A 12,895-nucleotide genomic window follows, 5' to 3' on the forward strand; every position below is an offset into this window, starting at 1 on the left:
GAATGTGACCTTATTTGGAAAGAGGGTCTTCAGAGAAGTAATCAGGTTACAACGAGGTCAGTAGCATTGGTCCCCATCCACTATGACAGGTGTCTTTATATAATGAGGTAATCCTGACACAGACACAGGCATGCACAGGGGAAGAGACTGCAGAGATGCAAGCTAAGGAATATGAAGCACTGCAGGCCACCTCCAGAGGCCAAGCAGACAAGAAAGGATTCCTGCTGGAGTCTGAGAAGGAACATGGCCTTCTTCCTTCCAAACTGTGAGAGAGGAAAATTCTCATTTCAAGTCAATATACTGTACTTTGTTACAGTAGCCCTGGAAATTAATAGAAAACCTGAATAATGTTTTAAGACTTTTTTTTCTTTTTTTAACCAGTTCTTCTAAAGAGTAAGAAGATGCCTATATTATGCCTGAGGTCATTCCAAAGGCAGTGTTTGAAATATTTGGTGCCTATGCTTGAGAGATCTACAAATATAAGGCTGGCAGATGGAAAAAGGATTGCTCATTGCATATTGAAAAGAAACACCATTTATAGAAACACTAAAAAATGGCTGAGACCTATTTTTTCCCCTCAAAGGGTCTAGTTCCAACCCATATATTTTACAGCTAGATATCATAAAGATTGAACCAATGGGGTTTAAATACAGTTTATTCTATTTGACAAAATGAGAGAAAATGTGAAATTGCAAATGAATACAATCAATATGAATATTAATATTATTTATACTAATTTCTCCAATTTAAAAAAATCAAACATTTTATAAATTTTGTTGGAAAAGACATATTTAAATTGTTCCCTTTGGATGGCCAGTGTAGCACCATACAGTTATAATAGCTATGGATCATGAATAAATTTGGGAATTTAAAACGTGAAAGAACTAACATTTTAACTGTCAAAATTTAACATATTTTTCTAATAGAATCTTTTTTGTTCAAAAATGCATAATCACACTGGTAAATCTGAGACATCTGTGACCATCAGGTGGGGACCCCTTCAACTCAAGTGCTTTCCGTCTGTCTTTTAATGTCTTCACCTCACCCAAACTTAGATACATCCATACCCTTCTTTCCACTGGTCTCAAGGAAAGAGATTTCTCTCCTCTGGTGCAAACGTACACCCCCACAAGTGCTCTTGATTCTTTGTCCCACTCTGCCTGCCTTTGTACCTTCAAACTAACCTTCCTTCTCTTCTCCAGTCTCTCATTCTTTACTAGTTCTTGATCATTCCCTTCTTCGCAGACACCCAAGACCACCCTGTGTTAAAAAAGCACTTACTATTCATCCAAAAGAAATGAAGTCAGCATGCTATAGTAATAATACATGCATACCAGAGTGTATAGCAGCACAATCCACAATAGTCAACCTAGGTGCTCCAGAGCTCATCAATAGAAAAATGAATAAGGAGAATGTGGTGTGTCTACACAATATATACAGAAGCTAGAGACCAAAACCCAGAAATTTAAAAAATGAGACTCTTGAGAAAATAGAAGGGAAAACAATAGAATAGGAGCCAGGGGACCAAGGGTGAGGGAAGAATAGAGGCAAAGGGGAAGATCTGTGGAATAATGTTGAGTAAATTACACTATGTGCATGTATGAACATATCACAATGCATTACAATTTATATATAACTCTAATGCATCGATTAAAAATAAACAAACAAATAAATAAAAGGAACCAATAAAGTAGAAGAAGAAGAGCCAGGGGAGGGAAGAGGGAGGGAAGAGGTAGTATTGGGGATTGAAATGGAGAAGACTAAATTATATGCATTTATGAGTATATCAAAATAAATAACACTATTATGTATAAGTATAATTCACTAAAATTTTTTGAATGCTATATGAAAAAAAAAAGTCTCTCAACAGATCCAATTTTCAGCACTAGCTAAGATTCCATCTCATGAACATGTCGTAGGTACTGAGTGTCCTAACTCTCTCACCCTTCATCAACTCATCAGTTAACATGAATCTGGTTTCTATTGTAATGTGGACTCCACTCCCAACAGTGGACAATGCGTCCTAACTGCCAGGTCACATGGATTCATCTCTCAGAGAAATCAAGTAATTTCTCTCTCTGAGCCAGAACTTAGTACACCTTTTTCCCAAGCCTCTTATAATTTCTGATCTATATGACTGATCTTAATTTCTCAGGTCAGGAATCTACAAGTTATCCTTAATTTCCTCCTCTGGGATTCCAATTAAGCCTCAGTTCCATCAGGTCCACCCCTAAACATCTATTTAATTTATCCATTTTTTTCCATTCTCCCACCATGACTTTATTTTTTTATTTGTTTTAATTAGTTACACATGACATATCTTGACATATCATACATTTGAATCAGATGAGGTATAATTTCTCATTTTTCTGAGTGCACAGGTTGCAGAATCACATTGGTCATGCAGTCATGTATATACATACAGCAATAATAATTTCTATTTTATTCTGCTATCCTTCCTTTCCCCCTTCCCCAGCCCTCCCCTCCCATCACTTCTCTCTACCCAATCTAATGTGACACACTTCTTTTTTTTCTTTTTCCTACATCATCATACATGTATTTGTATAACAATGAGGGTCTCCTTCCATCTTCTGTGCAATTCACTTTAGTCCAACCTGTCTACAGCTCTCATCTGACTTACTGCACTCCATCTCCAATCTTACTTGCTCCTGCTCTAATTCATGAGAAGGGGAAGGGGTTAGAGCCTAAGTAATCATTTCTCACCCTGCATAAGATTCTTTATTTTGGGCCTTCTGCCCATGGTACGGGTCCAAACTCTCTTTATGACTGGCCTTTGACCAATTCTGTTTTCCATGTTGCCAACTCCCTCCTGGAACATTTTCAGATATTCCTAAATTCTTCTATTCCCTTTACTTTAGAACCATCATCTTTCTCATCTCTCCACATTTGAAAACATTGTTCCCTTCACCTACCCACTCCTGAGACATTTCTCAGGCCTCTGATTAAATGTTTCTTCCTGTGAAAGCCTACAGACCTCTCCTTGAGATCATCTGTGTGTCTGGCTATGATTGATATGTGCTCCTGGTCACCCTGAACTTTCTTTCTCCTAGAATTCATCATACACACTTCATTATAATTGTGGGTCTCCTCTGCCAGACCACTAGTTCCAAGATGGCATGGGCTATGTCTGTATTCACTGATGTATCCACAACACCTACCACAGAATAGGTGCTTAGTGAATGAATGACTAAATAAATAAATGAAGCCTGAGAGTATGACACAGTGGTTGATGCCTGCTGTGGACTAAGAGGTTGAATGCCTCCAAAATTCATATGTGATGATATTTAGAGATGGGGTTCCTTGGAAACTATTCTGTTTAGATGAGATCATGATAGTGAGGCCCCCATGATGGAATTGATTAATAGCCTTATAATTGGAGGAAGAGAGACCAGGGCTCCTTTTCCTCCTGCCAACTAAAGACAAGGAGATGGCAGTCATATGCAAGCCAGGAAAAGTGCCCTCCCAGGGAAATGAATGTTTCAAGACCTGGATATTGAACTTCCCAGCCACCAGAACGGTGGGAATAGTTTGTTGTTTAAGCCGCTCAACCTATGGCATCTCTCATAGCAGCCTGAGCTGACCAACAGTGCCCAAGCTCAGGAGTGGTGGGATTGAAACCTGGCTTTGTCCTTTGTTATGTGACCCTAAGCTAATTAATTAACTTTTCAGGCTTATAACTTATAAAAGAATAAAAATGATACATTTGAATGTTGTTAGGATTAAATAAAATAAGATACAGTTGTTAAAGCACCATAACTGGCACATGACAAGTGCTCAATAAACAGCATCCCTTCAGTTTAGAAATGCATCCCAACAATGAGTGCTAATGTGTTAGACCTGCATCAGGAACCTAACTTTGAAAAACTACCACTCAAAATAAATTGGGCTAATTAAATAAGAAATATTACATCTTCTTTCATTAACAGAACTAACATAAAAAATGTTTCTTCTTGATAAAAAGAAAATTATAGGTTTCATGTCTAAAAAGGGAGCCCCATCTCTGAAACAGATGATGGAGTATATGAAACAACTATAACTACTAATTTTTGTGAATGTCATATTGTAGTATATTGACAATTTGTGATTTTCGATTCTTTGCATAATTGCAGAGACATAAAAACTTCCATTTAGGAACAAAGCAAACATCAAAAAATGAAAAGTTAATTAGACCCATAAATTTTAATAATCTATATCTGTGTACTAAGAGTGATATAAAACACCCACAGAGGGAAAATCCTTAGGTTTGCCCCCTATTTTTGATAAAATATTTTGTTTAAGAAAAGTACATTTTACAAAAACATATTGGACTTTTGTTTGTATCTTATTTCTTCATAACTTCTGTCATAATATTTATAAATAATTGCTATAATAGAATAGAATGTCATCAGTAGAAGAGTTTCTTATTTAATATGTCATATATTGATGTGAAACCAAGACAAGCAATCAAGAACAAAATGAAAATTTCTTATTAAAAAAACCTCTTCAAACTCACTCTCAAAATCATTTCCAATAGTCTCTGATGCACCCAAGATTTAATGACCTTGGGAAGAACAAGACCACCAACATTTTTTCTTCGCAACTCAACATCTCAACTCTTAATCCTGCCATTATCTGTTATCAATGCTGTTTTGGGAAGTCAATTTGCAAAGAAGATTTTGAGAAAATAGATACATTTGCTTTCCAAAGACAGTCTTTCAAATTGTCCTTTAAAATAAAAATTGGGGGGCTGAGCATATGGCTCAGTGGATTGCCAAACATGAGGCTTTACATTCAATCCCCAGCACCACAAAATAATCAATAAAAACTAAAAAATAAAATTTTATTATCTTTAGATGGTTCATAAACATTAAAGGAGGCATAATATTATCACAGGATTTATGATTTACCATTCTAACTTAAATACATACCAATTTCCATGACTACTATGCAAAAGTTCTCAGACAACAGAGATCCTGTGAAATATTTACAAGTTGCATTCCAGAAAAAATGTCAAATTCTTTTTCCTAGTCAATTTGACACTTTTTCTTGTTTTTAGATATAAAATAACTTGGAACATCATGTAGCATAAGTAACAGGTGATTTGAAACTATTATTCTGATAACCAGAAAAAAAAATATACTTTCAACACGGTTCATTTTCTTACTTTTATTAGTAAATGTAAACAAAAAACTATAGGAAAGGGGACAATCAATAAGACCAAGGAATAGAATGCAACTCAACCATTCTCAATGGTTTCATTGTCAGGTTAGTGGAAAAATTCCAAAGAAAACATCCACCAGGAATAGGGGTAAGTGTTTTCAGGGTAGAGTTCCCACCCCTGTGTTATAGATTCAGAACTTCTCATTTGCTTCCAGTCAGACTTCAGACTGAACTTGAGGCCTGTTACGGACTAAAGTTCTGTGGCTTGTATCCCCACCAAAATTCATATGTTGAACACTTAACCCCAATATGGTGATATTTAGAGGTGGGGCCTTTGGGTAGTATCTAGGTTTAGGTGAAGCCACAAATGTGGGGCCCCACTGTGTGATTTATTAGTGGCCTTATAGGAAGATGAAGAGAGACCATAGCTCTTTCCTGCTGCCATGTGAAACACAGGGACAAGGAAAATAGCCTTCATCAAAACCCAAATCTGTTGGTGCCTTCATTTTGGACTTCCCAGCCTCCAGAACTGTAAGGAATAAGTGTCTGCTGTTTAAACCACCCAGCCTCTGGTATTTTGTTACAACAGGTTGAATTGACTAAGCAGGACCCAAATTCACTGACACAACAGGCTGAGTCATTACTAGACAATGGAGAATTAGCAATGCAGGAAAAACACACCAGAGCAGACTCAACCTGATCCTCAACCCTGGTACCCCAGGTCCACTAAAAGCCAACAGCTTTGGTTACTCAACAAGCAAGAAGAGGGAAACATGACTCCAAAAAGCTCTGGAAGATCAGGAAAGACTTTCAGATGAGTCAAGCTTCTTCTTTGTGGATTATTTTTTCTAAAGAGAAATGTTCTGAAACATAGCTTTGGGCCTGCTCTGTGACTGAAAACCTATTGTTTGGGGGAGATTTCAGGGTGTTGCTGATGATCAAGAGACAAGAACCCCACATTTAAGAAGCTATATCCTTGAGAGATTTAGTAAGACCCTGGGCACATGCTCCTGAAGGAATTAGCTGACTGTGTGTGTGTGTGTGTGTGTGTGTATGCATGTGTGGTTAGTGCAACAGCCCATGTATGCTAAAATGAAGGGTCCAAGCATGCTCTAGCACCCGGAGTGGTGTTGGCAGCAAGCCTTCTTACAAAGCATCAGGAAAAGTGACACAAGGTCCAGAGGCCAGATCACATATGAAAGTGACTGCTTTTGTCATAGGTGAGGTATTCTCATTCTTAGAATTCCTTGAAGTAAGTGAGGACCCGTCATGGGGAGGGAAGTGTTTGCCTCCCTTTTAACTTGAGGACATACGTAAATACAACCTCAACGACACTGTGAAGTTTCGGATTTTCAGACTAAATGTGTTTTATAGGACTAGTACACAAATAAAATAGAGATGGAATAGGGTAAAGATAGGGACAGGGAGACTGAGATAGAGATGGAAAAGAGACTGGGCTGGGCTGCGGGTGTGGGGGCAGAGGAGATGGCATGGAAGGGACAACTGAAATGGGATGGAAGAGAGGTGAGAGAGAGAGAGAGAGAGAGAGAGAGAGAGCTGTAAACAGGACCTCAAGTGGGAACAAGGAGGGCAAAGGATGGGGACAGATGAGTGGCAATATGTGGTCAGCTGCCGAGACAAACACAGACACACCAACCCTACAGCTCTCCTTGAGTTCTCAATTGCCACAGCAGGGAACTGGGGCCAAATCTCATTTCAGAAAGTTTTCCAAATATAAGGAGTCAGAAAACTAAAATATCATCCTACGCTTTCTTAGGTTTGGGCTATGTTTAATGAAACACCATAACATTGGCATAAATAAGTTCAGGAGAACAAGTTCACGTATTGTTCTATTTCACTGTTTAGTTTTCAAAGTGGCCCAAGAAGAAAAGAAATGACAAGTACAGAGGATTAAAAAATAACATATGGTTAAGTTTATAATAGGTTTTTATGGATACGGTAATTTTCTGGGCATTTCAAAATGATATCATTCATGCACAAGTGTGTAATGTTGGGGAAACACAGGGACTTCAGGTTCTTTTCTAGATTAGAATCTTTCTAGGCATGTGAAGAGGTACACTATCAAAAGAAAAATGGAAAATAATATTTGAGTCATACGTCTAACTGGATTGTGTAGTAATCTAAGGTCACTTTAACATTCTTTATACTTTCTAAGAAATTCATTATTAATATTACTTACAGTTAGCATGTAGCCTTTTTACGGCATGAGAAACAATAACTCTATTTTCATTTTGGAAATAAAAATCTTCCCTGATAGTTGCCAATTCTGTAGTGTAAGTAGAGTCTGGCTGTCAACAGGTTTGAGGAAATGAGCCCCCAGAGTACTCAGGCCTACTGCAGTCATGGAGTAGAAAGGAAGGAGGAACAGGACGGATTCTAGGTGCAACCACTGGACCAGAGAATTCTCCTATCATCAAGTAGCTTTTGGAAAGAGATTTTAGGAAAGGTGATCCCAGTTTATCCTGCACCTAGACACATTGATCTGTTTCTTTATTGCTGGATTGTGAGCTTCTCAAGTCCTGGGAATGTTTTCTACTATATTTTCCTTTCCCTAAAACCTAGCAGAGACACAGGTACACAGTTAATCTGTAGAAAGGAATTAAAATCAACTGCCACACTTTGTTTGCTATTTTTTTTTTTTTTTTTTTTAATTTTTTTTATTGTGGGTTGTTCAAAACATTACAAATTTCTTGACATATCATATTCCACACTTTGATTCAAGTGGGTTATGAACTCCCACCCTCACCCCATACACAGATAGCAGAATCACATCAGTTTCACATCCATTGATTTACAAATTGCCATCCTAGTGTCTGTTGTGCTCCGCTGCCTAAAAAAAGGGAGGGAAGGGGACTTCAGGGATGTATTAATTCACTCTGTTATTGAGATTTACTTTGGTTTACAGTATGGAGGTTTCAGCCCATGGACAGTCAGCCCATTGCTTTTAACAAGGCAGCACATCATGGGGAGGGGGCATGTGGAAGAGCAAAGCCGTTCACCTCACATCCAGATTGAGAAAAGAGGAGGGGCTGGGGTCCCACAAACCCCTTAGAGAGCATGTCTTCTGTGACCGAAAGACCACCCTAAAATTTATTTTATATCGTAGTTATGTGCAAAGACATTAGAATGCACACTAGAAAGACTAAGATCACCTGGCACAACCTAATATGGACAATCTTGGAAAGATGTCAATCTTTCCAGTGTCTTGCTTCCAGGGTTATTTTTCATCAAAGCACCTGGGAGGGGCACTGTTGTCACCTCCTCAGATAAACCTCTTTGCTCAGCACAGACCACTTATTCTTTCTTCCTGTTCCAAATAGACATAAGCACATCTGAGCAAAGACTCTGACAATTAAGATAGAAGTAATAACAGTGAAATATTTGAGCAAGATCCATGGGATTGACATGAAGTAACTGCTCTTGACTGGCTGTCAGTCCATTTCTTTCCAAAGGTAAAGTCTGTAAATGCCTCATTTAGGTGATGATTAAACCAGCGAATAGGATGGCCAATGTCATTGATCAGTAATGGTGACAAAAACAACAGCAACATCCCTCCACATTGTGCACTTCATGACTTTTTGGCTGAAACTATGCAAACCTGTAACTCTGGGTTGTCTCCCTTACCTTGGCCAGATGAGAGTTGATCCATTTTGTGAAAGTACGCTTTTGTACAATCTCTTGCTCATCTAAAAGAAAAAAAAAAGAATCTGGTTAGATAGCATAAAGTATCATGTTTATACTATGAAAAAGGTCCAAGGTATACAGCTCTAGAACTAATCGTAAAACCATTTTATCTTCTAATTCATTGGAACAATTATTTTCTTTCAGGGTTGACACAATTCTAAATACATTATCACACAGAACTATTCGAATAAAAATTATTACCAAATACTTTAAAGTTTGCACCACATCATCCCTATGTTTACTCTCATTCACTTACTGAAAGTTCACTGATTAATTGTCCCTCAACAAAGCTGTTAAAAATAAAAGTTTGCTAAGTCCAACTAAATGTCAAGTTCTACGTGTAGAGGGAGACAGAGAGACATAGAGGTGGAGACAGACAGACAAGGGCATATGTATATAGTGGGTTACACAGCAATATTAAGGTAGAGCTATAAACATGAGGTATTATAGGAACTTAACCCAAATGAGGAGTGGGGTGAATACACCCTGGGCAATCTCCAGAAATCCCTACCTCCTGGAATCCACACTTTTGTGTCGGTAGAGTGTGGGCAGATCCTGTGACTTGCTTCAAGCTAACAGAATATGAAATGGTTGGTGGTGGGGTGTCACATGTGATCCTGTTGCCTTAAATCACTCCATTCTAGCTGAGGCTCTCCGAGCACCAGCATGCTGTGAACCATCTGTGAACGTGGTCAAAGGCAGGGAACTGGGTTTCTTTCAGTAGTGGAGAGCTGCCTCCAGCCAACATCCAATAGGAACCTGGTTCCTTGACTAACAGCCACAAGGAATGGATTCTGCTAGCAATGCAGACAAATTCAAAAGTAGGTTGAAGTCCCTTAAAAAGAATGGGGATGTGGATGCAGTCCACTAGCATCTTGTAGCCTGTGGGACTCTGAGCAGATGCAGCTATGCTGTGCATGACTCCTGACCCATGAACATGTGGAGACAATAAATGTGTGGTGCTTTAAACTGCTAAGTCTGTGGTAATTGTTATGCAACAAGAGAAGACTAATGAAGAAGGAAAAGAACAGGGTTCAGGAAAGCTTTAATTAGAGGTTTAAAGGCATGAAGGCCAGAGAGAGGAGGCATTTAATCCCTTAGAAAGAAGGGTAACATCTGTTTGCTCAGCCAACCTTTCCTGGATGCCAAATGTTTGACACCAGACAAGATGAGATGTTGTGGGGGATACAGATGAGCACACCTAATCTCAATTCCTCTCCCTTTGGGGGATGATGCTCAATCCACATTTCTAGATCTGACCTTACCAAGGTTTCACCTTGGAATCCGACTGTCTACTAGGATGTAAACCTGATCAACATTGACAAATAGCAATGAATGGATGAGGAAAATAGATAACAAGACCTTTTAACTTGGAGAAGCTTTGGATATGTACATAAAATTTGCAGAATGCTAGTATTTCTAAAATATTTCCAGCATGCTTTTTTGTTTTAATTTTCAAGTATAAAAAAAAATCAGCATTACAAATTGGTAACATTTCCTATATACAAGGTGCTCCTATGCATGCTAACACACATTTATATGTATTATATGTATAACGTGACATATATCACATTATATTTTAATTAAATTATTATTTATTTAATCATTATATAACAAAATATAATGCATGTATTAACTTTCATTCTTACAACAAACGTATAAATAAAGCCTATTATAATTCTCATTTTACAGATAAGAAAGCCAAGGCACATAGAAATTAAGTATTTTTACCAAAATCACCCAGCAGAAGAGCCAGGTTTTGGATTTCAGAAGTGTGGATCCATGATATTACATTACTAATTGACAATAACATAAAAATTAGTATATTGGTCTTACCAGATACTAATCACATGAAAATGATAAATTCATGGTTAAATATGAGATTGGCTTGGAATCTTCAGGTTCTATAAAGTTATACTGCTGCAAAATTAACTATTCAAACTAAGCGTGATGAAATTCAGAACTTTATGATACATAAAGTGCAATTCTTTGTCTAAAATAGACTGAAGATACAATTAGAGTTTATGCAAATTGTGACACTTAATTTGAAATTATATATTCTTTTATAAACCAAGATGTCATTGTTTTAAAATGTTAAAATAAATTAGCATGAGTTAGTGTAGGATGTCATAAGTTTAAGAATACCTACTGATTATATGTTGCTTCCTGATTTTAAATTTTTACATTTTCACTGCTACCACCTTCAGATTTACCATCTGATGGCAAATCTTTGATTTTATATTTAGACTTTAGTTAAAAGACCTCCTTTTAGAGAGCTCAAATTATTTTTTTTTGTGTGTAGCATTGTGTATATCTAAATGTCAAATTCTCTACATGCTTCCTTTTATGCCTGCAAAACCAGATTTTTCTGGATCCTAAAAGTCTACTTTTATATTTATCAGATGCAGTCAGCTGAATTCTTAGTAAATATTTCAATTTTATGTACTATTTTCCTAAAAGAAAAAAGAATTCTAAAATTTCATTGTTAGCAAACTCTTATCTTTATGTAAAACCTGAATAATTTACTCCCACATTTGTTAATTAAATCTAATATCGATAACATAAGATCTTTAAACTGCAGAAGACAAGTATGCCATAAATGTCTATCAACCTACATAAAAATAGTCATGAGAACACTTCTTTATAATCCTATTGACAAGGAACTGAAATAACTCCCATGACATAAGCTTTAAGGTTCTCTTGATATATATGCCCTTGCTTTTAAAAGAACATTGTTTAAGGTTAGCAGTAACTTGTTCCTATGGCCATTATGGTTCACCCTGGTGTATTCATGCAGTTAGAAGCGAAGAGGTCAAAATAAATGGTAGCTTGGGTTACTACAGAACCTTTGTCACTCATCATACAAACATAGAGTCTAGAAGTATGTTGATTACCTGGTAATTTTATTATGAATAATGGATTTGACATGTATCATTATTTATGTAAAACTATGCTACAGAATCTTGTGCTCATTAGTTTGTAAATAGCATTACTAAATAAAAAGAATATTAAAATACATGCCAATATCCATTTTAACAGATGATGTTTTTGGAATGTTAACAGTAACTGAAATGACTATATTAAAATATATTGAACAAATTCTTCCATAAGAACTTATTTCTGAGAAGTACATGAGTATTCATGAGTATGCTCTTAATAATGTACAATAAATTCTATCAGAAGCATGAAAAATCATAAAGAGTAAAATCATGAATTCCTGAATACATCTAATCAATGTCACATTTAATATACAAATACTAAGAAGAAAACTACATTGCTTAAATAAATATAGTTAAATTTGAAAAAAAAACTCTGGCAAAAAAATACTAAAATTATCTAATATTAATGTATTATTAATAGTTTGCCATAGATTACTTTTTTAGTGGTTAATTTTTTAAATTTTTATTTGTTGTTTTTAGTTATACTTGACAGTAGAATGTATTTTGACATACATACATGTAGTATATGTTTCCATTTTGTGGTTGTACATGATGTACAGTTGCATTGGTCATGTAATCATATATGAACACAGGAAAGTTATGTACAATCCATTATACCATCTTTCCCTTTTTCTTTATGGCTGAGTAATATTCCACTGGGTATATATACCACATTTTCTTTTTCCATTCACCCATTAAAGGGCACCCAGGTTGGTTCCATAGCTTAGCTATTGTGAATTGAACTACTATAACCTTTATGTGGCCACATCTCTATAGTAAGCTGATTTTTAAGTCCATAAGGTATATGCTGAGGAGTGGGATAACTGGGTCAAATGGCAGTTCTATTTCAAGTTTTCTGAAGAATCTCCATACTGCTTTCCAGAATGGTTACACAATTTGCAGTCCCACCAGCAGTGTATGAATGGACCTTTTCCTCCACATCTGTACCAAAATTTATTGTTGCTTGTATTCTTGATAATTGCCATTCTGATTGGAGTGAGATGAAATCTCAGTGTAGTTTTAATTTGCATTTCTTTAATTGCTAGGGATGTTGAACATTTTTTTCATATATTTGTTGACCATTCATATTT

The 12,895-nt window shown here is 36.5% G+C and overlaps 1 protein-coding gene across 16 annotated transcripts in view; it reads right to left on the reverse strand.

Annotated features, from left to right (window-relative positions):
• Positions 1-12,895, reverse strand: part of Syne1 (spectrin repeat containing nuclear envelope protein 1) — a 373,023-nt gene that overhangs the window by 344,835 nt on the left and 15,293 nt on the right. For all 16 annotated transcript variants that reach the window (XM_048800010.1, XM_015502320.2, XM_048799993.1 and 13 more), the window contains exon 2: positions 8,806-8,867. In XM_048800010.1, coding sequence (XP_048655967.1) covers positions 8,806-8,867 — 62 coding nt within the window. The remainder of the gene's footprint in view (positions 1-8,805; positions 8,868-12,895) is intronic.

This window comes from Marmota marmota, unplaced genomic scaffold (assembly GCF_001458135.2).
Source record: "Marmota marmota marmota unplaced genomic scaffold, marMar, whole genome shotgun sequence".
Classification (NCBI taxonomy): domain Eukaryota; kingdom Metazoa; phylum Chordata; class Mammalia; order Rodentia; family Sciuridae; genus Marmota; species Marmota marmota.